The 26,969-nt window shown below is 44.0% G+C and overlaps 1 protein-coding gene across 6 annotated transcripts in view; it reads right to left on the reverse strand.

Moving 5' to 3' along the window:
* Positions 1-6,950: 6,950 nt before the first annotated feature.
* The window catches only part of SETD3 (SET domain containing 3, actin N3(tau)-histidine methyltransferase), a 64,146-nt gene continuing 44,127 nt past the window's right edge, over positions 6,951-26,969 (reverse strand). For all 6 annotated transcript variants that reach the window (XM_061612110.1, XM_061612112.1, XM_061612107.1 and 3 more), the window contains exons 9-13: positions 21,296-21,370; positions 18,885-19,051; positions 18,039-18,124; positions 17,232-17,392; positions 6,951-8,181 (exon numbers count right to left, since the gene is read on the reverse strand). In XM_061612110.1, coding sequence (XP_061468094.1) covers positions 7,735-8,181; positions 17,232-17,392; positions 18,039-18,124; positions 18,885-19,051; positions 21,296-21,370 — 936 coding nt within the window. In that variant the 3' untranslated portion in view covers positions 6,951-7,734. The remainder of the gene's footprint in view (positions 8,182-17,231; positions 17,393-18,038; positions 18,125-18,884; positions 19,052-21,295; positions 21,371-26,969) is intronic.

Here is a 26,969-nt window from a genome sequence, read left to right on the forward strand (position 1 = left end):
TAATAAATTACTACCTGTATGCAATTATACTAAACCATCCCCAGCATCCAATCACTTAAATTAATTGCTGTAATATTTTAGGTATTAGAGATTCTCAAGACTCCTCAGCAGCCTACAAGCTGCTGTGGATTGTGTAAGGCAGATTCATTTTTCAAGTGCATTTGCCCAATATAGAAATCTCATTTCACATTTATTAGGGATGAGACCTAAAGGATTGAAAAAGTTGAAGAGGAATATCACTTTTAACAGGAAAAGGGTCAATGCAGTTTCTTACATACTGAAGCAGAGTGGTATGACTCAGCTTACGCTTGGCAGTGTGACCATGTATACATATTATTTTTCCTTATCTTTTTTGTTTAAAAGCAAAAAACAAAATCCAAAGCACTTCATCAATGGCTAAACATGGAGTAAGAAAATTTAACACTAATTCTGCCTATACTTAGGACTGCTTCAAAGATTTCCCACAGGATTTTCGCGTAAGAAAAAGCATCAAAAATATTATCACCTATCTATTTCACTGTGTATATACACTACATTTACACACCTTTTGCCTACAAGAAATTGGTTCCCATGTAATGTTTGGAATAGCCTTTAATAGGGGAAACCTATCTACTAAGGTTTTATTTCCTTTTATAAAACTTGATTTTATTGTATATTCTGTTTCATTTCATAAGTGCTATTGGGTTTGCCTGTTTGCTTTGCGGGAACTAACCAGGCACTGAGTTTCCTAGCTGTGGCCCACTTTACTAGTGGATGCCTGAGGGGCTGGATAAACTCAATAGCATGATCATGTTATGTCAGTCAGTTAAGATTACTAGACTTATTGTTGTGGAATGGAAAATGAGACAGAATTGCTGTTCTTGTTTGCAGTCATAGAACTGTAAGTTGTTTTTGAAGGGGGCTTGTAGGCCATCTAGTCCTGCACCCAGGTCAATGCATGAAATCCAGAGCAAGAACATCCCAAAATGCATGGTTGTCCAGCCTCTGCTTGAAGACCACCAGTAACGGTAATCACCTTGCTGATAATTTGTTTCATTGCTGCACTGTTTGTCACACTAAGAAATTTCTCGTGTAAGGTTCAACCAAAATTTACCCTCCTGAAACTTAAGCCCATTAGAGCTAGTTCTGCCCTGGCAGCAGAGAACAAGGCTTTGCCTTCTTCTAACTGACATACCTTTACATGTTTGAAGAGTCCTCACTCACTCTTCTCCAGGCTAAACATACCCAGTTCCTTCACCTTTCCCTCAAAGCACTCATTTTCCATATCCCTTGACCACTGGACATTGCTCCCTCTGAGCCCATTTGTCTACATACTTCTTAAAGTACATTTTTAATTGTTTTCAAATTTTTTAAATTGTTTTAAATTGTTTTTTGTTTTCAAATTTGTGTATTTGTTTTTATTGTTTTTAATTGCTGTAAACTGCCCAGAGAGCTTCAGCTATGGGGTGGTATATAAATGTAATAAATAAATAAATAATAATAAATAAAATGCATAACCTAGAACTGGCCACAGCCCTCCAGATGAGCTCTGACTATTGTGGGATAAAGTGGAATGTTTACTTCTCACGACTTGAAAGCTAGGTCTGTTAAAGCAGTTTAAAATGCTTTAGCATTTGTTTTTGCTATCTTATCACACTGCTTATTCACACCACCTCGCCAGTCCAATAGTATACGTAATGCGTTAGCGCAGGAGGCCATGGAACTAAGAAGCAGCACCCATCTTCAGGCCAGAGGTTGGTCCTTTAGGAGTCCGTGTGATGTTCCTGCTTATATTGTAAATATGGTAAGTGCTGTTTATATAGAAGACATATGGTAAGTGGAGTGATAGAGGAGGGAGGAGTACATTTGCAGTAGAATGCTGGATGACTGGCTGAGCGTTTGAATGGCTGGGAGTATAAATGGAAGAATGACAGTTGAATCTGGGGGGGTGTTTGAGAGGTTGAGAGGGAGGTTGGAGCTGGATGGTCGGTGTTGTTGTTGAGAGTGAGTTGGAGTTCTGAGGCAATTAGTAAGAAGTCAAGTACCTAACAGAATATAGATGAAACCATACGCTTGTGAAACATTCTAAAAGTAATCTTGTTATTTCTTATACTAAATAAATATTTCTTGGTTAAACATAAGCCTGATTCCTTCAGCTGGGAACACATACCAGGGGGAATAGCAAAGTAACCAAGGCTGAACAGTTATATCGAATGGTGGCAGTGGCGGATCGGAGGAAAGTGTATCCAGTCCCACAGAGAAACCCAGGGCTGTATGCTTCAGAGACAAGAGGCTGCAGGGGGGGGTGTTGTGAATTACCTATACCCATAGACACAAGGTATCGAGATAGCCAGGCAGAGACTAAGGCACAGTCTATTGGCTGAAAGGGATACACAGTGTGGGGTAGTAAGGCCTAGCAGGGGGATTTGTTGAAATCTGTGCTAGAGCGGTAAAGGGTAAGAAGAAAACCTGACGTTCCTGTCTGCTGGCAGCCACAAGTGAGAGCTTCACTGGTGGTGCTGGGGAAGGACGTCACAGTCCACATTTCAACAAAGTGGGAGAAACACAAGACAATTTGAGTGGAGTCGAGAGTCTTGTAAGGCCTCAGTCCTTCTCTGGCCCTTATCAGAACAAGTCTGAGAGCTGTCCCTGTCAGTGGTTGCCAACGCCTTACGCCTGCCTTTACTGTATTCCCACTTTGTGAATTGCCTGCCTCACTGCATGCTGTTATGGCTACCAACCACAGACAGATCAAAACAGTCATTCACATTTGTTTAAAAGCCTACTTTTGAACCAAATAAACCTCATACGTACCTTTTTATTTTGAAGTTGAATGTTTAGTTGTGGCAGCTTCAAGCATTCTTTGGAGAAAACCAGCGTTCTGGATCCATATAATTCTGGGTTATGGTCAGCATCTGCGACAGAAACTGCTTTAGTCTCCACTATTTCTGGAGGTAGATGGGGAAATGTTACCTTGTTGAAATCTTCTAGACCTCTTACATGTGACAACCAGTTCTTTCTGGATAATCTTAAAAGATGGAGAAGTGGAGGACTACTAATATAAGTAATTCTGTTCCGACCTGACAGGACAGATCGAGAGAGAGATCCTGCAAGGTTATATCTTAGTCCCTTCCACTTTCTGAACAGCAGTGGGGAAGCACAGTATAATGAATACGACAACAGCCAGCTCCATTTGTGTTCAAGAGTACCATGGCTTCCTTGAAACATCATCTGGATGCTGTTCCAGGTTAGAGTAGGATGACTAAAAAAGATGGTTTGTTTCTAATGCCATCTTTGTTTTCTGGACAGATTAAAATTAAATCCATACAAGGCAAAAATGATAATGGCTGGCAGCCAGTGTGATCTTGGGAATGGAATTACCTGTACTGTACAGGGTCCTCTGAAAGATCAAATATGAAACTTTAGGACATTCCTGCATGTGTTGCCCATGGTGCAATTGCACCCTTGAAGACATCTCCTGGCACCTCTATAAAACACACACACACGGTATTGAGGGTGGTTACTTTTTTTCTCCTTGAAAAGTGTGTAAGGCTGGAAAGAAGTGGCAAGAACGTCACTCTAGCATTTCCTCCTTCAGCTCTATGTACCTGAGCAGCTGAACAGAAAGTGAAATGATCAAGACAGTAGGAGGGAAAGGGGAGTGATCTGGGAAACTGGAGAGATGAAAACAGTGACCAGAGGAGGGAAAGAGGAAAAAGTGGGGTCCTACAGGAGTCAGAGGAGAGAAAGTGCACACATCTGTGTGCACACACCAAGCTGGATTCAGTAAAACAGACCCTCTTGAAATTGCATAATTTTCTCACAGGTTCCCCTCCCACCCAGCCACCATCAGATCATATGTCTCTACTGACCAAATCATAAAAATAATGGATCCGGTGCTTTCAAGAGTTGACAAGGCACAAAGACATGAATCTGAAGCACAGATTTTTATGGATCCTCATAATTTTTGCAAGGGATTCCTGCAAAGGCATAGGTCACTTCTATGTACAGATGTATTCTGTAATTAGTTGATAGTTTAGTTGGTAACTTATGTAAAAAACATGAATACTTATGAGAATCTATGTCTTGGATCAATGTTTTTCGTGGGGCTGGCTGCACCCAATCTGTGCTTTTAAAAACTTGGCAATGTGCCACAGTAAGCTTCTATTGTTGTTTTGAGGATCTCACGTAAAAATCATGAAAAGGTCAAGAGGACCTGTTTTTAATTCTGCTGGACCAGATTTTTACCCAGACCCATGGAAAAATAAAGTGTGCGCGTACTCTCTACTTATGTTGTCTATCAGTGGGTGAGCAGATTGAGCTGAGGGATAGAGAAGAAGGAACTGAGGGGCGGGGTGCCCAAGGTGCACACTCAAAATTCCAAATGTGCTACAGGCCCAAAAAGGTTAGCAATTCCTCTTTTGGATTGGGAAGCTTCCTTGACTTTGTTCAGAGAAGGTTAGGGATTTCATCTCCCTTGCTCCTAAGATTCCAGATCTTTCATGTGGAGAACTGCACTGTTGTCCAGAGTGTTAAAACTAAGGATGCTTCCTTCTAATTCTCAGTCAGGATGAAAAAATAGCAACAAAAATAGCAAAGGTTGCAGTCAAAAGCACAGTAGAAGTGTATTTTAACAGTAACAAAAATGAAACAGAAAAGAGCTCAGCTCTGCAGTTAACCTCTAATTGCCTATGGATGACAATGGGACTTGGACACGATTTTCTCTGGGTTGCACGAAAAGAACAGGCAATAAGTCAGTAGTGGGGAATCTCCAGCCTGGAGGCCTAATTAACTAATACAGTCACTAAAAGAGGTATAATATTACAGCAGTACTAATCAGGCTTGAAGGATTTAATAAGCACTCTTGCATTGCAATGCTATGTGTGTTTACTCAGAAGAAAGATGCACTGTTCTCAATCAGATTTACTCTTATATACGAGTGCATAGAATTACCGCATTAATGATCCCCTGAGAAACTCATGTAGACTGACTCATTTTCCCAGACATGTTGCTACAAAACAAAACGTGATTGTGAGAGCTCCAAAAGGACCTCTCCAAACTGAGTAAATGTACAGTAAAATGGCAAATGCAATTCAATGTAAACAAGTGTAAAGTTATGCATATTGGAGCAAAAAAAATCTTAATTTCACATATGCACTCATGGGGTCTGACCAGGAACAAGACCTTGGGGCCATAGTGGATATCTCAATGAAGATGTCAACCTAGTGTGCAGCAGGTGAAAAAAAGCAAATTCCATGCTAGGGATCATTAGGAAAGGTATTGAAACTGCCAATATCATAATGCTATTGTATAGATCTAAGATCCTCCGTGGCGCAGAGTGGTAAGCGGCGGTAATGCAGCCAAAACTCTGCTCACGGCCAGAGTTCGATTCCAACAGAAGGAGGAAGTCGAATCTCCGGTAAAAGGGGTCGAGGTCCACTCAGCCTTCCATCCATCTGTGGTCGGTAAAATGAGTACCCGGCATATGCTGGGAGGTAAAGAAAGGCCGGGGAAGGAACTGGCAATCCCACCCCATATATATGGTCTGCCTAGTAAATGTCACAAGACGTCACCCTAAGAGTCGGAAACGACTCGCACTACACTGGCAATCCCACCCCATATATACCGTCTGCCTAGTAAACATTGCAAGACGTCACCCTAAGAGTCGGAAACGACTCACACTACAAGTGCGGGGACACCTTTACCTTTTTTATTGTATAAATCTATGGTATGGCTGCATTTGGAATACTGTGTTGAGTTCTGGTCACCTCCCCTCAAAAAGGATATTGTAGAGTTGGAAAAGGTTCAGAAAAGGGCAGCCAGAAGGATCAAGGGGATGGAGTGACTCCCCCATAAGGAAAGGTTGCAGCATTTGGGACTTTGTAGTTTAGAGAAAAGGCGAGTCAGAGGCAACATGACAGAAGTGTGTAAAATTATGCATGGCATGGAGAACTTGGATAGAGAAAAGTTTTTCTCCTCGTAACACTAGAACTCGTTGACATTCAATGAAGCTGAATGTTGGAAGATTCAGGATAGACAAAAGAAAGTACTTCTTCACACAGTGCATAGTTTAACTGTGGAATTTGCTCCCACAAGAGGCTGTGATGGCCACCAACTTGGATGGCTTTAAAAGATTAGACAAATTCATGAAGGATAAGGCTATCAATGGCTACCAGCCATGATGGCTAGGCTCTGCCACCATAGTCAGAGGAAATACACTTCCGAAAACCAGTAACCAGAAGCCACATGAAGGGAGAGTACTCTCAGGTTCTGCTTGTGGGCTTCCTAGGGGCATCTGGTTGGCCACTATGAGAACAGGATGCTGGATCAGATGGATCAATGGCCTGATCCAGCAGGCTCTTCTTATGTTCTTACTGTTTTACTGATTTTATGTTCTATTTTTGTTTTAATTATATTTGTTGTTTTTATGTTGTACACCACATAGAGATTTCAAAAATATTAAATCTGCTTATAAATGCTTATAAATAAATAAATTGGTCCATCAAGGTCTCGGAGATTGGCCCACCAGTGTGTTTTGGGGTAATGACACCCACCTTTCCCAAGCCTGACATCATATGACATTAGATGTAAGCAAGTTCAAGAATGAGTCTCTCTTTGCATGCCCAGCTTGAATTCAAGCCAGGGCTGAAAAGGAAGAATCTTTCTTACCTTACAGCCACATCTTGAACTTTGAATCACCTGATGTCATATGATGTAATGTGATTGACAGGTAGGTGTCCCTCCCATCTGTCAAAATGATCCGCAGGAGGTGGGGCAGTTCTGAATCTGGTCCTCTGGCTAGATTCAGTTCCCCACCCTTGTTTGAAGTATTCAGCACAGTCAAAAATACTTCTACCCAAACTCCTCTTAAACCTCTGTCCTAAGCTGAAATTTAAAATTAATTTAATTTACAAGTCAATATGTTAAATGCTTATGATCATGCAAAATTAAGGAAAAGCAGCAGACACAAATTAATCAAGTTTTACTTTTAATAATTTTCTTAGTCAAAAGTGTAGCTTTGAAAACCCCTAGCTATTTATGAAAATCTGAAAAAGCTGGGGAGCAGCCTCACTTTGAACAACACAGTTTCAAGCTATAGGCTCGCTGCTTCCAACCTCTTCTTCACCAAATAAAACAGTGCCATTTAAAAATAAAGAAGGCAAGCCTTTTTTAAAAAATTAAACAGAAGATGTACTGTAGTTGTGCACTTTGATTTCAAGGAGATGGTGGGGTGGGAAATTAAGTTTCTTGTACAGTAAACCAAACCACAAAATAAACCGAAGTTCTTAGAAACCACTCTAATTAGAATATATTCTGTATTCTTCTCAACTTTTTGAAACCTAGTGAAAATAAGGTTGCCACCTTACCTTTTTAAGGAGCAGTGCACCTGGCTCTACACAGGCTCAGGCTCTCCCAACTTTTCAGTCTTTCAATTGACACTGTGCTGTTTTTTTCTCTGCTTATGCCAAATAGTCAGACAGTCAGTCTGTCTTCCAAAGGTACCACCTCCTCTCTCAATTTTCCCTGCTCTACCGCCAGTCCTCCAAAAGCAAGATGGCAATCTTAATATAAAAGGGATGCTAAATCTTTTTAAATAACTTAAAAATCTTTTTTATTATTATAAAGCAGCAAAAACATTTTCCTCAGCAGAAAGAAATGTTAGGAAACACACCAATGTAAATCACTGTTCAAAGAAGGAAAAAAAGAACACCTGCTAGTTTTCAATTTCACAATAAATTCAAAACTATTTTAGCGCTATTCTTTAACCTCATCAGTACTGTCTGAAGAAGATTCTTTGGCATCTTCAGTCTCTCTGTTACTTTCCTCTTGATTTAGATTTTCATTTTCCAATTTGGTCCCGTTAAGCAAAGAATTGTCACCATTCACAAATCCATTTGCTGTAACTTCTGCACCAATGGTTTCCTCAATCTTTAAGTCCTCTTGTTCCTCCGCCTCTTCATCTAGGTTTCTCAAGACAATTGGGAGTCTCGAGTCTGCTACAGTGTTCTCTAGCAAGGCAATATTACTCTCTTCATATTTGGGGAGGAGAGCTCCTTCTGCCATTTGTTTGCTGTAGTATTTGCTGTTGGCAGCTGCACTCCTTACTGCTTTCTCCAAAATTTCTTTCTCACCTAAGCGCAATTTAATAGCCATTGTTGCGTGACAGGTAAGGTCATGTGATTCCAAATAAGATTTATCCTCCTAAATGGAAAAAAGAGAAAAATACAATGTGATGTATTCACCAAAATCTAAGCATGGCTTTGGCTTTTAAGGACTAAGTTGTACTCCTCTAAGTGGCCTAAGCCACCAGCTTTCCACATTGTTGTATTAATGATAACGCCATCAATAGCTGAGAAAAGCAAAGGCAACAGGACCAAATGTAAATGTATGCATTATATGTATGTAGACTTTGTTGCAGTTGGGAATGAACACTGGGGGACTGCGCTTCATTGGAGAAGTGGATTTTTGAGGTGGGCTATAAGGGAGAATCACAGAGGTGTTCTAGGCATAAGGGGCAGTGAGGGAGAACAAGCAGAGGTGTTAAAGAGAGCAGATAACATGGAGCATGAAAATGTCTTGGGATCTTAAAGCAGTGGCAATCATAAGGAATTTTTTTTGCAATTCAAAGAATCGCTTTCAGAACACAGAAGAGTTTCCATGCCCACAGAGAGGCTACAGAACAGCTGCAATGAATGTGTCTGAAAAGTGGGTACAAATCGTAAACATTAAGAAGTCCATCTCTGTCCCCGCATCCCAAACTGCTACTGCTGCTGCTCCTCACTCACACACACACACACACAAAACAATAAGAGGTATTGCTTTCACCACTCCCAGAGAAGAAGCTTGTGAAGAAGCTTTTCCATATTGTCAGGGGTCTGTTGACATCAACTCCAGAAAATGGAGTTTTAGACCCTTCAGAGGCCCACTGTGAATTGTTTGCAAGGCAATTTGAGGGTAAAGTTGCTCGCCTTCACAGCAGTCTTGATGCCCCATCCACATCTACTGTAGTCCCCAATGAGATATCCAGTGCAATGTCTGCTGCAACTTCTTAGGAATGGTTTCAGTTGATGTGGCCTGATGATGTAGATAAGGTGCTTGCGATGATGCAACCAGGAATGTGTCCTCTCAACCCTTGCCCTTCTTGGCTTATTAAAGGTTGCTGAGGGGGTTTGACCGAATGGATCCAGGGTGTGGTCAACATATTGCGGGAGGGAGTGGTTCCAGCCATCCTGAAAGAGGCAGTGATCCGACCGCTCCTGAAAAAGCCCACCCTGGACCCATTGGTCTGTGACAATTACCCCCTTCTCAGGGAAGGTGATTGAGAGGGTTGCAAATACTCCCTTCTCAGGGAAGGTGACTGAGAGGGTTGTGGTGCAGCAATTGCAAGTACTCTTGAATGAAACAGATTATCTTGACCTATTCCAGTCTGGATTATGGGACTGAATTGGACTTGGTCACCCTGATGGATGACTTTTATCGGGAGAAGGACAGGGGGAATTCGACCCTGTTACTCTTGCTTGATCTCTCAGCAGCTTTTGATACCATTGACCATGGTATCCTTCTGGGCAGACTTGGTGAGATGGGTATTGGAAGCACTGTTTTAGAGTGGTTCCGATCCTATCTCCCAGGTTGTTTTCAAAGAATAGCATTGGGTGATTGTCCCCATGCTGTTTAACATCTATATGAAGCCCTTGGGAGCGGTCATCAAGAGATTTGGGGTGAGGTGTCAGCAGTATGCTGATGATACCCAGTTCTATTTCTCTGTAACATCTGAATCAGGAGAGGCCGTGCAAGCCCTGGACCGGTGCCTGGAGTCGGTGGTGGGCTGGATGAGGGCGAATAAACTGAGTCTGAATCCTGGGAAGATGGGCTGGTGGTTCCCCAGTTCAGATAATTGGTCAGTTGCCTGCTCTGAAACAGCAGGTCCATAGTGTAGGGGTGCTCCTGGGTCCATCTTTGTCGCTAGAGGCCCAGCTGACCTCCGCGGCTAGGAGTGCCTTTTACCAGCTTTGGCTGGCAAGACAGCTGTGGCCGTTTCTGGACTGGAATAGTCTGACCACTGTTGTCCACGCACTGGTAACCTCTAGGCTAGAAAACTGTAATGTGCTCTATGTGGGGCTGCCCTTGAGGTTGGTCCAGAAGCTGCAGCTGGTGCAAAATGCAGCAGCAGGACTGCTCACTGGGGCAGGGTATCACCAACACTCTGCTGCTGAAAGAATTGCACTGGCTGCCCATTTGCTACCAAGGTTCTAGTCTTGGTGTACAAAGCCCGATACAGCTTGGGACCTGGATACCTGAAAGACCGTCTTATCCCTTATATACCCCCAGTCGATTATTATTATTATTTATTATTATTATTATTATTATTTATTAAATTTATATACCGCCCGACTAGCGATAGCTCTCTGCAGGTGAGGGCCTCTTGCAGATACCATCTTATCAGGAGGTCTGTTCTGCACAACATAGGAAACGGACCTTTAGTGTGGCAGCACCCACCCTGTGGAATTCCCTCCCCTTGAATATTAGACAGGCGCCATCTGTTATCTTTTCGACAAGCCTTTTAAGTTGAGACCTTATCCCAGTCTGTCTGTGTCAGAATTGCTTTTTAGTATGTTTTTAAATCTTTTTTTAAAAACAATATGTTTTTAACTTTTTTTTTAAAGATGTTTTGAAAGCTTTTTAAGAAATGTTTTTTTAAAGATGTTTTGTTTTAATGTAATTTAAAGTATGTTTTTATGATGTTTTAACGTGTTTTTAGTGCTTTTGTTTGCCGACCTGGGCTCCTGCTGGGAGGAAGGGCAGGATATAAATCAAATAATAAATAAATATATAATAAGTGTCTCAAGGCTTTTGTCAGGAAGAGAATGACTCATAAGCCCAGCATGCACTCTCTGGATCATGGCGCATGACCAACAACTTTCTGAATCGAAGACTTAAGAAAACCTACAGTGTAGCAGCCACATAATGAACTCACACCTCTAAACATTTCTCAGGCGCAAAGAACGGACCACTGGTCTCACCTGAAGGGTGATTTTCATAGGAGGACTGCCATCAAGCGGGTAACATAGCTCTACCTATCGTCCAAAGGCAAGAATGTTTTGAAGTCAAGACTAGGGGCATCAGGCCCCTCCCACTCTCCAGTTCATTCGCAGTGAGTCCAAAGAGAGATATCTAAAAATGCAGGAAAAAAGCCCAACGGGCCTACCAGCAAGAACATAACACAATAGCAATATTCATAATAATATGACTCTAACATACCGATATAACAGTAATAGCAGTCTTGACTTCACTAGTAAATCTAAATATAATAGTGTAACAGGAATATATAAAACCCCCAGAAAAATATCTAGGTATCCTCCAACTGGGAGGGTCATGATGGCAGTCCTCTTATGAAAATCACCCTTCAGGTGAGACCAATGGTCCATTTTCCATAGGAGGACTGCCATCAAGCGGGATGTACCAAAGCAGCCCGTAACAGGGAGGGACCACCCACATCCTAATCATCATTAAGAACCTGTTGCAACACTCGTCTGCCAAAAGAGGCATCGGCAGAGGCATAACGATCTATTTTGTAATGCCTTATAAATGAATGTGGGGTACACCAAACAGCAGCTCTGCAAATATCAGCAACAGGAGCGTTGGTAGCAAAAGCAGCCGTAGTGGCCTCTGATCTAGTGGAATGAGCCGTTATTTTAGATGCAACAGGAAGCTTAAGGGACTCATAAGCTAAGGTAATACATGCGCGCAACCAGCGGGATAAGGTGGAATTAGCTACTTTATGCCCCATAGAACGTGGATGAAAGGATACAAACAAAGACTCAGTTCGTTGTATATCCTGGGTCCCAGACAGGTAGGTCTTGAGAGTCCTCCGAACATCCAACAAATGCAAGCCTTCTCTAGAGGATGGGTAGGATTCGGACAAAAGGAAGGAAGAACAATGTCCTGGTTGCAATGGAAAACTGAATTGACCTTGGGACGGAAGGAAGGATCAGTCTTCAGCACAACACAGTCCTTGTGAAAAACACAGAGATGGCGGGCAGAAGACAATGCGTCCAGTTCCGAAACTCGTCTCGCAGAGGTGATCGCGATCAGGAACAGGACCTTGAATGACAACAGACGTAAAGGCACAGTCCTAAGGGGTTCGAACGGAGGGCGTTGTAAAGCCTGCAGAACCTTCGACAAACTCCATGAGGGAAAGCGGTGGAATACAGCAGGTGAGCGTAGAGCGGTTCCCCTCAGAAAACGTTTGATGAACGGATGCGAGGCAATAGTAGCACCAGTGGAGAACACAGAGAATGGATGACAGAGTGGATGCATGTCGACGTAAGGTGTTGGGTCTAAGCCCCATCATGAGGCCCCTATGAAAGAATTGCAGCACCTGTTGTATTGTGGCCTGGGAAGGATCGAGGTGCTGGGACTGACAACACCTGGAGAATGCCACCCAAGTATGTTGATATATATGAGTGGTAGATGGTCATCTCGAGGCCAATATATTGTCAATAACAGCATCAAACAGGCCAGCAGACCTCAAATGTCCCCATTCAAAAGCCACGCTGTTAGGTTGAGCCAATTGGGGTCCTGATGCCATATTGGGCCCTGGGATAAGAGGTCTGGCCTGACTGGGAGCGTCCAAGGGTCTGTCACTGACATGGCAAGGAGATCCAAGAACCACAGTCGACGGGGCCAAAATGGTGCTATCAGAACCAGTCGTGCCCTCTCGCATCGTGCCTTCCTCAAGGTTCTGGCTAACAGTGGTATTGGAGGGAAGGTGTACAATAAGCCATCCGGCCACGGTAGCGACAGAGCATCCACCACTTCCGCTGTCGTGTCCAGGTATCGTGCGAAGTACCTGGGTAGCTGGCAATTGTGACTGGAGGCAAACAGATCGACTGAGAAGACGCCGAACCGACGCTGGAGAAGATGGAAAATGGTCGGATGAAGTTTCCATTCTCCCGGAAAAACCTGTTGTCTGCTGAGCCAGTCTGCTGTCACATTCCAAATTCCTCTGAGATGTTCTGCTTTCAAGGATTGTAGATGTTGTTCTGCTCAGTCGAATATGAGGTAAGCTAGGTTCTGCAGAGAACGGGACCTGGTTCCCCCTTGTCTGCTTAAATGAGATTTCGCACACGTGTTGTCCGTTCGAATGAGAACATGGTCCAAGGGGAACAGAGATTGAAAATGGAGCAGAGCTAAGTGGACAGCCTTTAGTTCCAGCCAATTAATGCTCTGAGTCTGCTCTGCTTCGGTCCAAACCCCCTGAACGAACTGGGAGTTGCAGTGGGCTCCCCAGCTGAGGAGACTGGCATCTGTGGTGATAACAGTCCTGCAGGGTTCTCTGAACGGAGTGCCCTGGGTGAGATGTTGGACCCTCGTCTACCAGCGGAATGAAAGACGCAGTGCGGGGTTCAAGGGGCTTGTTCGATGATTGGACCTGGCAATGTCCTGCTGAAACGGTAACAAAGCCCACTGAAGTTGGCGAGTATGAGCTCAAGCCCATGGCACAATATGGATGGACACCAACATTCCGAGAGCCCTTGCTAGAAGCATGACGTCTGCAGTTGCGTGGTGCATCAGAGACCGTGCGATGTCTATGATAGCGGTTATGCAGTCTGGAGACAGGAACACCGTCGCCTGCAGGGTGTCTAACATCACCCCTAGATGTTGTAGGTGTTTGTTTGGTTGGAGATGGCTTTTGTTGAAATTGACTAGCCAGCCATAGGTCTGCAAGACATGGAGTGTGAGCTTTAGATGGCGATGAGCCAGCTCCCTGGAACTCGCCCGTATTAAAAGATCGTCCAAGTAGGGGTAGATATGCACCCCTTGAAGCCGGAGGTAAGCCACTAGGATGAGTAGCACCTTGGTAAATACTCTCGGGGCAGACAAGAGACTGAACGGCATTGCTCGATATTGAAAATGCTGGGGGCCGAAGGCAAACTGAAGGAATTTTCTGTGGGCTTTGCAAATAGGGACGTGGAGATACGCTTCCTTTAGGTCGATAGAAGCCAGGAAGTCTCCTTCGTGAAGGCTTTCTGTAATGGAGTGGAGGAATTCCATTTTTAATCTGCGATACTTTACAAAACGGTTGATGAACTTGAGGTCCAACACCGCCCTCTATGACAGATCTCGTTTGGGCACAGTAAATAGGAGGGAGTACACCCCTTCCGACCTCTCTGTTGTAGGGACTGGCTCTATTGCCGATGTGTCCAAGAGGTGATGTATGGCTGTCTGCATGATGCAGTGCCTGGATGGTGCCTTGGGACAAGGAGAGGGATGAAATCTGTCTGGAGGGGTTGCCCAAAACTCTAGTGTATAGCCATAACAAAAAAGATCTCTGATCCAGGTGACCTGAGTCAGACACAGCCAATGGTCTCCAAACAGAAGCAGTCTGCCCCCGACTGGTATCGCATCAGTACTGTCTGTGCTGGCGAGACCCTCCCCGATATGAGGATGTTGAGGTACCTCTGCGTCCCTGGTACTGACCTCTGCCTGAGAAACGTCTGTTCCAGGCTCCCCTGGAGGAACGGAAATCATTGGTTCGGAAATTGCGGCCTTGTTCCCTGGGGCCGCGCTCCTCGAAAGGTCTGGGTCGTGCGGTATGAGGTGAAACGTCTGAAGGGCCTGCAATCAACATTCCTGACAGTGGCCAAGACAGGCTTCCGAGCATCCTTGGGGTCAACAAGTACTGCCTTTAGGGCTTCCTCGCCAAAGAGTAATGAGCCCGAATAAGGTGCCCTTGATAAGTTAACCCTGGCTGTAGTCCGCTTGCCAGTGACGAAGCCAGAGGGTCCGCCGAGCGACTACCTGAGCTGCCATAGCTCTTGCTCCCAGCTGATTTGCATCCAAGGTGGCATCAGCCACAAACGCTGCCGTCTTGCGTAATTTCACCAGTGACCTCCTCAGAGAGACAGGATCGGGATTAGGATCATCTAAGAGGTCATCCAACCACATCATCACTGCCCTGGAAAAGATGGAGGCTGATGCCGAGGCTCACATGGAGAAAACGGTGGCCTCATGGTTTTTGTGTAAGGCAAAGTCCAGCCTCCGCTCAGTGGCATCCTTTAAATGTGAGTCCCCTTCCCTCGGCAAAAGGGATCTAGAGACTAGACTGGAAATTGGCTCATCTATGCCAGGGACGGCCAGTCTACTTGTAAAATCCGGAGCCAAAGAGTAAAGCTTGTCCGCAAGGGCGTTAAACGGCATGTTTGTAATGGGTGAGACCATTCGTCCTTGGCCAGTTTGGCAATAGGATCTGGCACAGGAAGGTAGTGCTCTGCTGGTGTGGGGGATTTCAGGACCCTGGCCCCTTTAATAGCGGGAGTGGTAGCTGCAGGTTGTGTAGATTGGAGATTGCAGAGCAGACAGTTGCAATGAGCAGCAGCAGTAGTCATGTGGTAAAGAAACCCTAGTATAGCTATAGGGTCCTATCTGCAACACACATACAGGGAGCCCTTGCAAGGCAGATCCCCCTTGGTTAGTACAGGAGAGGGTAACGGAAAAGGCGGGATAAAAGGGACAAACAAAATGGCGCCCGTAAAAAGAACGGGAAAATATGATCAAAAAATGGCGGAGATGAAGAAGGAGCAATGGTGGACTTGTACCAGCGAACTGGGGGAGGGGCTGCCCAGCACAGTCTCACATGCGTGCAGCAGCCGTGGGGCCGATAAACGCAATCGTGGCTCTGAAAACCCAAGCAGGGGACGGCCAGGAAAAAGTTGAAGCGGCTAAGGCAGCAGTAGGAAAACAGCCGCAGCCGTCGACTGCAGAGCTCTTCGCGGCGGGATATTTAAAGCCATGGAGCAAGGCTCAGCCCAAGGATAAAAGCCACTATAGGAGAGCCGCAGCCGCAGGCTCCCGAGGAGCGCGGCAGAACTCAGGAAGGTATTAAATCAAGCGGCCAAAAACGTGGGTCGTGAAGGCTCAAAACAGGCGGCGGGATAACGCAGGGAGCCGCAGCCGCAAGCTCCCGCCTGAGAGTAGAGAGAACCGCAGCCGCGGTCTCTCTAAGGGCACCATGGAGCGCGGCTCGAGGCAGCCCAACGGAGAAAAGCCGCTATAGTAGAGTCGCAGCCGCAGACTCCCGAGGGATGCGGCAGAACCCGGGGAGAAAATAACTCAAATGGCCAAAAACATGGAGAACTGCAGCCGCGGTCTCTCTAAGAGCCGTCAGGCAAACAACAGGGGAAATAAACGGCCCGGGCAAGGGAGAACCCCCCCCCAAGGAAATTCCCCAGGAATTGTGTAAACAGTGTTAAACACAAGACAGAGGGAAGGAAAGCACTTGGGAGACACACAAGTAACAATACCTCCACACCCTGTCAGACAAATACACAAACAAACACAAAAGACTTAACTAGACGCTACGCTATATAGTAAAATCAATCTTGTTCGGTACGAAGGCAAGAATGAACTGGAGAGTGGGAGGGGCCTGATGCCCCTAGTCTTGACTTCAAAAACATTCTTGCCATCGGACGATAGGTGGAGCTACAACCCGCATGATGGCATTCCTCCTATGGAAAATGCCGCGGAACAAGCCGAGGAGGGAGGGAGACGGAGCAGCCCAACTAAATAAAGGGCCACTGGAAAGGCAAAAAGAACCGCAGCCGCAGGCTCCTGGGGAGGAAAGACCAAGGGAGCCGCCACGAAAGTAGGTGGCAATCTATAAAATACACGAGACAGAGGAGGCGCAGAGCAGGAAGCTGCAGCCGCAAGCTCCTGGATTAAGGCTGCGTCCGCCGCCTGAGGAAGGGAGAGCCGCAGCCGCGGTCTCCCAGTATGTCGCCGTTCAGGCAGGGACTGAGGAAACAAGGGCGAAGAGCAACCCCCCAAAGAAATTCCCCAGGACAATAAAAAACAAAGACACAAAAAGAACTATCAGTCACACACACACTAAATTAAATAACAGAGGGAAGGAAACGACCAGGAATACACACACAAATCTCTATACCCTGTCACACAGATACACAAAACTTATCTAAGCTATCTTATACTCCAACTTGCACGGACGAAAGGCAAGAATGAACTGGAGAGTGGGAGGGGCCTGATGCCCCTAGTCTTGACTTCAAAACATTCTTGCCTTTGGACGATAGGTGGAGCTAGGTTACCCGCTTGATGGCAGTCCTCCTGTGGAAAATGTGATAGTTCCTTCCAGAGAAAATGGCATCATAGAAAGGGAATATTTTTAAAAGACTAACTCTTATTACTAGGAGATTACACCAGGTTTATAAGTATGGACATGCTCTTAGAAGTCTTACCAAAACAGTGGTCTTGTAGGTTTTTAACAGAAGGGATGCCCTGGCTTCAAGGAATGTCCAAAGTTTCACCTCGTTGTCCCAGCTCACTGGAAATTCAGAATTGCCAAGAGTGAAGATTCTGTCAATTGCATGTTCTCCTATTAAGTGTTCCTTCAGCTCATCTATGAGAAGAAAGTACAATCAGCAGTTTTTCCATTTATTTTGGCCTATGACAAGGCTAACAAATCATTAGTAAGTGGCCTGTTGCTTTCCAAACTGAACCATAATTTGATCTCTGAATACAAACAGAAATTGTTCCAGCCACCACCGTTCAATGTGACTTATTTCCAACTAAGTCTGAAAAAAGATTGCAGCCTAAGACGGTTTCATCACCACAAATGGAGTCATCTTCTCTTTACAATTCACCACCTTCCTCAATACAGCATTTCCAAGAGGAAAGAGGAATAAAAACCTTGCAGGATATATTTTGGCTTCCAAACTAGGCTTGTAAATAGCCACTTCCATGATCATCTCTGGTAAGCAAAATTTGCCTCTAAGCAATCAGGAAGGGAAGCTTTTGTAAATTGGAAAATAGCCTTCCCATGCCTTCAGTGTGTCACTGAAGTCTAGATGTCTAGCGGATGATGATATATAGTCCGACAGGCTAGGATTTTATTTTTATTTTATTTTAGGTAGTGGTGGGATACTAACCTTTTTGGAATTTCTTGGAAGGCTCAACTTTCTTTCTTTAATCCCATTTTGTTATTTTGACCTTCACACAATAAAATAAATTGGATACAATTCTTCATAAGTTTTTTTTTTTTTTACCTTCAGTCATACAAAACACTCGAAGAAAAGCCAGAAGCTGGGCTGAGATTGGAGGCTCCGTTGAGTGCAAGGCAAAAACACTGGAACTAACAAAAACAGGAAATGAGAAATCAATCAATGGTAGCTTGATTATCCAGTATGGAAATTCTTAATTTATAATACACTGTTATTCTTGTAAAGTGAGGATATATAAGTTACAATCCAATTTCTGAGCATTAAATTGAAGCAGTTCCAACTTCTCTCAGATAACAGTTGAACAATTTCTTCTCTATAATAGATTAGGCAAATGTTACTATTACTTTATATGACTATATAACAAGATTTGTGCGTGCCTTCAGCTGTCACCATGTAAGGCCTATACAAATCTCATTTTAAAGCTTCAAAATGTGAATGCTGTTCCCAAGACCATCAGTAATTATTGAAAAATTCATCAGAAGAAATCCTATTCAATTAAGCAAGATGGTTGGTAATCCAACCAAAAACAGTGACTACACACCATACAACAGCCTGAATTAAAAGGATTATGGTTCAAAACTAACACAATGTACTCGGATTTATGGTTCAAAAATGAAGGATGCTGAAAACATTACAGATCACAAATAGACCATGACAGCACTTTTATAATGAGGAGAAACTGAGTAAAAATAGCAAACTGGCCCATTCCCTTATATCCCAACAGGTAACCGATTCTAAAGATGTTGGCAAATATGTCTCATAATCGATAAACATGCTTAATAACAGCAATTTAAGGTAAATATAGAGGAGGGAGATATTAACTCTACTTACATTAATGAACAGAGCTTGAAATATTTTAATATAAAAGCAGTCTCTTTCAGTTTGACTTACGTTGGGATGCCAGCACGAGCTAAGACCTCTGCCTTCATAGCATAAAGCCTGTCACTTTTACTCACTCCAAGCTTTATTTTCACTCTGTCATGTGAATTATTATCAAAGAAAAACCCACTGTGGATCACAAATTCAGCATTTGACCGAGTGCCATAAAAAATGTAAATCTAGGAGGATGAAAAGAAAAGCGAAGGGACAGAAAAATAGCTTAGGATCAACTCATGGAATGACAAATTACACATTAGACAAAACCTACAGTACTATAATGTTGTAGAAAAAATGCTCGTGAGAATACTATCTTGAAATAATAGACAATGCAAACTTTAACCCCAAGAAACTGCTTTTACTCAAATGTTCTGGACACTGGCCGAAGCCTCAATACATTTCTGTTCTGAACTAGTACATATAAACCTCTACCTGCATGTCCAATGCTCCTCTATAGACTGCCTTCAGAAGTACATGCATTAGAAACTGAAAGCAACAGTTCACACAAAAGTACAGTTTTTTTCCAAAAATGGAGTACTATGAGATGTCAAGTGGCTTTGCCAAGAGAGTCTTGTGACCAATCTTGAACAAGCAAGAGAGAACACATCACATGAAAATATCACACTCTAAGAGGATCTCAAAATGTTACTAGGTACCATTCCTTAACCAGAACACTTTATAGAATTCACTACATTAGTTCTATACAAGTTCCCCCTAATAAGCCAGGGAAGAGGTAGGGAGGCCATACCACAGAATGGAGACTAGCTAGTAGAGAGATGCAAAGGTCTCGAGGTCCAATCTATGTGATTAAACAGCAACATTTACTTCTATAAATGTATACTGTAATTATCAGCACTGGCATCTTATGATTAATTCTGGATGGTGCTCTCCCTTCTCAACAGGTATACAAGATAATGCAGAGATGCATGTGTATAACAAAATATGCTTCCTATTCCATGTGTGTTTGCATGGCTAGACAAAGTATACAATCACTGATAGCTAGTACAGTAGCACAGATTTTATTTATTTATTTATTATTAGATTTATATCCCGCTCTTCCTCCCAGTAGGAGATGTGAGGGATGAAGGAGTGCTGATACATTAGAAAGAGGATAAGGATTAAAAAAAAATATGGAAAAAGCAAGTATAACTTGAGGAACAGTGGTGCAAAGTTTTTGCAAAACACAGAAGCTAGTGAGATTTCCTAGGAGCTAGAAATGGAAACCTATACCCACCAGTGAGAAGAGGGATCCTGTTCTTGATAGAATATTTTGCTCAGTTCCCCTCTTCTCAGGGATTAAGAGGAAAAGGAGTCTCCTGCTGCTTGCTCACTCACACCTCAAGGAGAGAGTGCAGAGCACAGCGTAAACCAAGATGAAGGCAGCTGAGTTGGGAAAGGAACAAACTAGGGACTCAGAGAAGATGGTAAGTGGGTCTCCCAAACAGCAGCACATGTCAGAAGAACAAAACCTGCATCCTGCTCTCTTTAGTAATTCATGAGCCAGTCACCAGGCACACTTTTCAGACACAACTGGTTATTAGATATCTGGATTTTTGGACTCAAGGGAAGGAGGGTGGAATAAGATTCTTTTCACCCTTCACTCGTATGCAGGTATCAGATTAAATTTAATTGTGTGCACTTTTATGGGATGGAAAATACGTTAATCTTTTAATGAGAAATTGTAAATTTATGCAAAACACCCACCAAGCTCTTGGGTCAGGGTAACAGCACTAACAAATAGCTCCTTATACTATATCACAGGGAAGTCCAAGAATTGATGGTCAGCTGTAATACCGGACAACATGAATCTCAGGGGTATTAGAACTGAATGCTGAAGGCAGATATTGATGCCTGTTAAAAGGAGCTATACATCCTTGGAGAATGGTTCCTGACAGCTGAATTGGTTAGTGACATCATCTTTTATTTTCTGGACTGGTAAGTGGTAAGAAGTCAGAAAGTAGCTGAATGTGAACTAAGTAATGTCAAGCAACAAAATGCTGAACAAACAACGGCTGTCCAGATGATGATGTTCAGGTCAAGGCTTTTAGACAATCTCACCTAAGATACATGCACTTTTCTATCAATGTGGTATCATTCACAACATAAAATGGCTGCGTTTTTCAAGGCAAATGGCTGTTTTAGATGGAGACATTCTTTTTCCTTTGCATTGACAAATGCACTTTTTATTACTTGTAAAAAGTGTTATCCCCCATATTTCTAACACATTTGTAAGGAAGGTCTCATGGAACATTTCGCGTGAAAATTAGCAAGACTCCTGAAGCTAAATTAAAATTGCTTGTTTAATAGGTAGCCAACCAGTTGGATGAAACCTCTATTATTAAAGACAGCTGTATATGCAATAATTCTACACACAAAACTTTGAACACTAAATCTCTCTCAATTACACACATAAATCTCAAGGTTACCTGTTCACCAGCCTTAAAATCTTGAAGTGCTACACACTCGCAACGGTCATCTTCTAAGTTGTAGCCTGTAGTAATCTGCAAGTGATTACAAAAAAGATAAATTGTTAGCACTTTAGAGTTCAACCTTATTTTTTATGAGCCTGCTGTTCCTTCAATGGGTGTAAAAATGACCACCACTTGATTTTTTAAAAAAATAAGGAACAGCTTTTGAAGGGTCCATACACATACTACCTGATGACAAAACAAGTCCAATCAAGTCCCTCACTGTTTATATCAGACTCTAAAACGATGGGGAACCTGTGGCCTGCCACATGTTGCTGAATTACAACTCCCATCATCCCTGACCATTGGCCATGCTGGCTGGGGCTGATTGTGAGTCCAAGAACACCCGGAGGACCACAGGTTCCCCATCCCTGCTTTAAAAGAAAAAAACCTGGTAACTTCCCCAAAGACTAATACAAGCAATAGCAACTAGAATATGTTTCCTTGCATACTTTGTTCTGTTCTTGCCTTATTTACATACTGCATTTCTATGCCATCTTTCTGCCAAAGCACCCAATGCGGTTTACAATTTTAAAATACTCAAATGAATGATTTAAAATGTAGAATCCTCTCAGGCAGACTGGAAGCTGATGGCAGAAGCTCCCTGGCCTAGGCCACCATACTTCTGCCTTCCCTCAGGGCATACAGGTCTTAAGTAGTCCCAGGGAAGGTGGAGAAGGGACTGCCCCACCAGTTCTCTCAGGCCATTCTTATCAGAAGCTGATGGTATGTGTTCCCTGGTCTGGGCTTCCCCGACTTCCCTTGCTCAGTGTTGGGGAACTTCTGGCCCATGGGCCTAATTAGGCCCAGCAACCCTCTGAATTTGGCTTGTGAGGCCATTTGGGGTGAACCGTGCCCACCTGCCGATCACCTGACGCCTTATGACATCAGATGTGAAGATCTGTTATCTCCTATCTAATCACTACAGCACTAAGATCAGAGATAACTCTTCCTGGTCTTTTAAAATGCAGCAGAAAAAAGGCATAAGGCAGTGGCTTATCTCCAATCTTAGCACAGTGGGTCCTGTTCACCTGTCAAAATGGCCCTGCCTTAATTGGTATTATGGGCCTGGAGAGCATCTCAGTTACAGACACTGCTGCTAACTCGCTTTCTAACAGTGGCAGCTTTCCCCTAAGTGAATGGATTGACACTCCTATTCCCACATTACGACCACTCATTTGTTCAGGTGAAAGTAGGATTGGTTGAGGCTGAACTGGAGAGTGGGAGGGGCCTGACGCCCCTAGTCTTGACTTCAGAAACATTCTTGCCTTCGGACGATAGGTGGAGTCACTACCCGCTTTGATGGCCTACCTCCTAGGTTCTGGCTAGTAGTGGAATGGGAGGGAAGGTGTACAACAGGCCATCTGGCCACGGTATTGACAGAGCATCCACCGCTTCCGCTGTCGTATCCAGGTATCATGCGAAGTACCTGGGGAGCTGGCAATTGCGACTGGAAGCGAACAGGTCGACTGAGAAGAGGCCGAATCGACGCTGGAGAAGATGGAAAACAGTTGGATGAAGTTTCCATTCTCCTGGAAAGACTTGTTGTCTGCTGAGCCAGTCCACTGTCACATTCCAAATACCTCTGAGATGCTCTGCTTTCATAAGAACATAAGAAGAGCCTGCTGGATCAGGCCAGTGGCCCATCTAGTCCAGCATCCTGTTCTCACAGTGGCCAACCAGGGGCCTGGGGGAAGCCCGCAAGCAGGACCCGAGTGCAAGAACACTCTCCCCTCCTGAGGCTTCCGGCAACTGGTTTTCAGAAGCATGCTGCCTCTGACTAGGGTGGCAGAGCACAGCCATCATGGCTAGTAGCCATTGATAGCCCTGTCCTCCATGAATTTGTCTAATCTTCTTTTAAAGCCGTCCAAGCTGGTGGCCATTACTGCATCTTGTGGGAGCAAATTCCATAGTTTAACTATGCGCTGAGTAAAGAAGTACTTCCTTTTGTCTGTCCTGAATCTTCCAACATTCAGCTTCTTTGAATGTCCACGAGTTCTAGTATTATGAGAGAGGGAGAAGAACTTTTCTCTATCCACTTTCTCAATGCCATGCATAATTTGATACACTTCTATCATGTCTCCTCTGACCCGCCTTTTCTCTAAACTAAAAAGCCCCAAATGCTGCAACCTTTCCTCGTAAGGGAGTCGCTCCATCCCCTTGATCATTCTGGTTGTCCTCTTCTGAACCTTTTCCAACTCTAGAATATCCTTTTTGAGATGAGGCGACCAGAACTGTACACAGTATTCCAAATGCGGCCGCACCATAGATTTATACAACGGCATTATGATATCGGCTGTTTTATTTTCAATACCTTTCCTAATTATCGCTAGCATGGAATTTGCCTTTTTCACAGCTGCCGCACACTGGGTCGACGTTTTCATCGTGCTGTCCACTACAATCCCAAGGTCTCTCTCCTGGTCGGTCACCGCCAGTTCAGACCCCATGAGCGTATATGTGAAATTCAGATTTTTTGCTCCAATATGCATAATTTTACACTTGTTTATATTGAATTGCATTTGCCATTTTTCTGCCCATTCACTCAGTTTGGAGAGGTCTTTTTGGAGCTCTTCGCAATCCCTTTTTGTTTTAACAACCCTGAACAATTTAGTGTCATCAGCAAACTTGGCCACTTCACTGCTCACTCCTAATTCTAGGTCATTAATGAACAAGTTGAAAAGTACAGGTCCCAATACCGATCTTTGAGGGACTCCACTTTCTACAGCCCTTCATTGGGAGAACTGTCCGTTTATTCCTGCTCTCTGCTTTCTGCTTCTTAACCAATTTCTTATCCACAAGAGGACCTCTCCTCTTATTCCATGACTGCTAAGCTTCCTCAGAAGCCTTTGGTGAGGTACCTTGTCAAACGCTTTTTGAAAGTCTAAGTACACTATGTCCACTGGATCACCTCTATCTATATGCTTGTTGACACTCTCAAAGAATTCTAATAGGTTACTGAGACAGGACTTTCCCTTGCAGAAGCCATGCTGGCTCTGCTTCAGCAAGGCTTGTTCTTCTATGTGCTTAGTTAATCTAGCTTTAATAATACTTTCTACCAGTTTTCCAGGGACAGAAGTTAAGCTAACTGGCCTGTAATTTCCGGGATCCCCTCTGGATCCCTTTTTGAAGATTGGCGTTACATTTGCCACTTTCCAGTCCTCAGGCACGGAGGAGGACCCGAGGGACAAGTTACATATTTTAGTTAGCAGATCAGCAATTTCACCTTTGAGTTCTTTGAGAACTCTCGGGTGGATGCCATCCGGGCCCGGTGATTTGTCAGTTTTTATATTGTCCATTAAGCTTAGAACTTCCTCTCTCGTTACCACTATTTGTCTCAGTTCCTCAGAATCCCTTCCTGCAAATGTTAGTTCAGGTTCAGGGATCTGCCCTATATCTTCCACTGTGAAGACAGATGCAAAGAATTCATTTAGCTTCTCTGCAATCTCCTTATCGTTCTTTAGTACACCTTTGACTTCCTTATCATCCAAGGGTCCAATTGTCTCCCTAGATGGTCTCCTCCTTTGAATGTATTTATAGAATTTTTTGTTGTTGGTTTTTATGTTCTTAGCAATGTGCTCCTCAAATTCTTTTTTAGCATCCCTTATTGTCTTCTTGCATTTCTTTTGCCAGAGTTTGTGTTCTTTTTTATTTTCTTCATTTGGACAAGACTTCCATTTTTTGAAGGAAGACTTTTTGCCTCTAAGAGCTTCCTTGACTTTGCTCGTTAACCATGCTGGCATCTTCTTGGCCCTGGCGGTACCTTTTCTGATCTGCGGTATGCACTCCAGTTGAGCTTCTAATAGAGTGTTTTTAAACAACTTCCAAGCATTTTCGAGTGATGTGACCCTCTGGACTTTGTTTTTCAGCTTTCTTTTTACCAATCCCCTCATTTTTGTGAAGTTTCCTCTTTTGAAGTCAAATGTGACCGTGTTGGATTTTCTTGGCAATTGGCCAGTTACATGTATGTTTAATTTAATAGCACTGTGGTCACTGCTCCCAATCGGTTCAACAACACTTACATCTCGCACCAGGTCCCGGTCCCCACTGAGGATTAAGTCCAGGGTTGCCGTCCCTCTGGTCGGTTCCATGACCAACTGGTCTAGGGAATAGTCATTTAGAATATCTAGAAACTTTGCTTCTTTGTCATGACTGGAACACATATGCAGCCAGTCTATGTCCGGGTAGTTGAAGTCACCCATTACTACCACATTTCCTAGTTTGGATGCTTCCTCAATTTCATATCTCATCTCAAGGTCTCCCTGAGCATTTTGAACAGGGGGACAATAGATCATTCCCAGTATTAAGTCCCTCCTGGGGCATGGTATCACCACCCACAACGATTCTGTGGAGGAGTCTGCCTCTTTTGGGGTTTCGAGCTTGCTGGATTCAATGCCTTCTTTCACGTATAGAGCGACTCCGCCACCAATACGTCCTTCCCTGTCCTTCCGATATAGTTTATATCCAGGGATAACCGTATCCCACTGGTCTGTCAAGGACTGTAGATTTTGTACCGCCCAGTCGAAGATGAGGTAAGCTAGATCCTGCAAGGAACGCAACCTCGTTCCTCCTTGTCTGTTTAAATGTGATTTCGCACACGTGTTATCGGTTCGAATGAGGACATGGTCCAAGGGGAACAGAGATTGAAAATGGAGCAGAGCAAAGTGGACAGCCTTTAGCTCCAGCCAATTGATGCTTGAGTCTGTTCTGCTGTGGTCCAAACCCCTTGAACAAACTGAGAGTTGCAGTGGGCCCCCCAACTGAGGAGACTGGCATCTGTGGTGATGACAGTCCTGTGGGGTTCTCTGAATGGAGTGCCCTGGGTGAGATGTTTTACTCTCATCCACCAGCAGAATGACAAACGCAGTGTGTGGCTCAGTGGAATTAGTCGATGGTTTGAGCTGGCAATGTCGTGTTGGAACAGCAGCAAGGCCCACTGTAGCTGGCGAGTATGAGCTCGACCCCATGGAATAATATGAATGGTGGACACCAACATTCCTAGCGCCCTGGCTAGAAGCATGACGTCTGCGGATGTTTTGTGCATCAGAGATCTTGCGATGTCTGTGATAGCAGTTATGCGATCTGGGGACAGGAACACAGTCGCTTGTAGGGTGTCCAACATTGCTCCTAGATGTTGCAGACGTTGGGTTGGTTGTAGATGGCTTTTGTCGAAGTTGACTAGCCAACCGTGGGCCTGTAAGACATGTAGCGTGAGTGTTAGGTGACTATGAGCCCGCTCCCTAGAATTCGCCCGTATCAGAAGATCATCCAGACAGGGGTAGATGTGGACCCCTTGAAGCCTAAGGTAAGCCACTAGTATGAGTAGCACCTTGGTAAACACTCTCGGAGCAGACGAGAGTCCGAACGGCATGGTGTAATATTGGAAGTGCTGGGAGCCAAAGGCAAAACGAAGAAATTTTCTGTGGGCTATGCAAATAGGCACATGGAGGTACGCTTCCTTTAGATCGATAGAAGCCAGGAAGTCTCCTTCATGCAGGCTGTCTATAATGGAATGGAGGGATTCCATTTTGAATCTGCGATACTTTACGAAACAGTTAATGAACTTGAGGTCCAATACCGCCCTCCATGACAGATCTCATCTGGGCACAGCAAATAGGAGGGAGTATACCCCTTC

Source organism: Rhineura floridana, chromosome 2 (assembly GCF_030035675.1).
Source record: "Rhineura floridana isolate rRhiFlo1 chromosome 2, rRhiFlo1.hap2, whole genome shotgun sequence".
In the NCBI taxonomy this organism is placed as follows: Eukaryota; Metazoa; Chordata; class Lepidosauria; order Squamata; family Rhineuridae; genus Rhineura; species Rhineura floridana.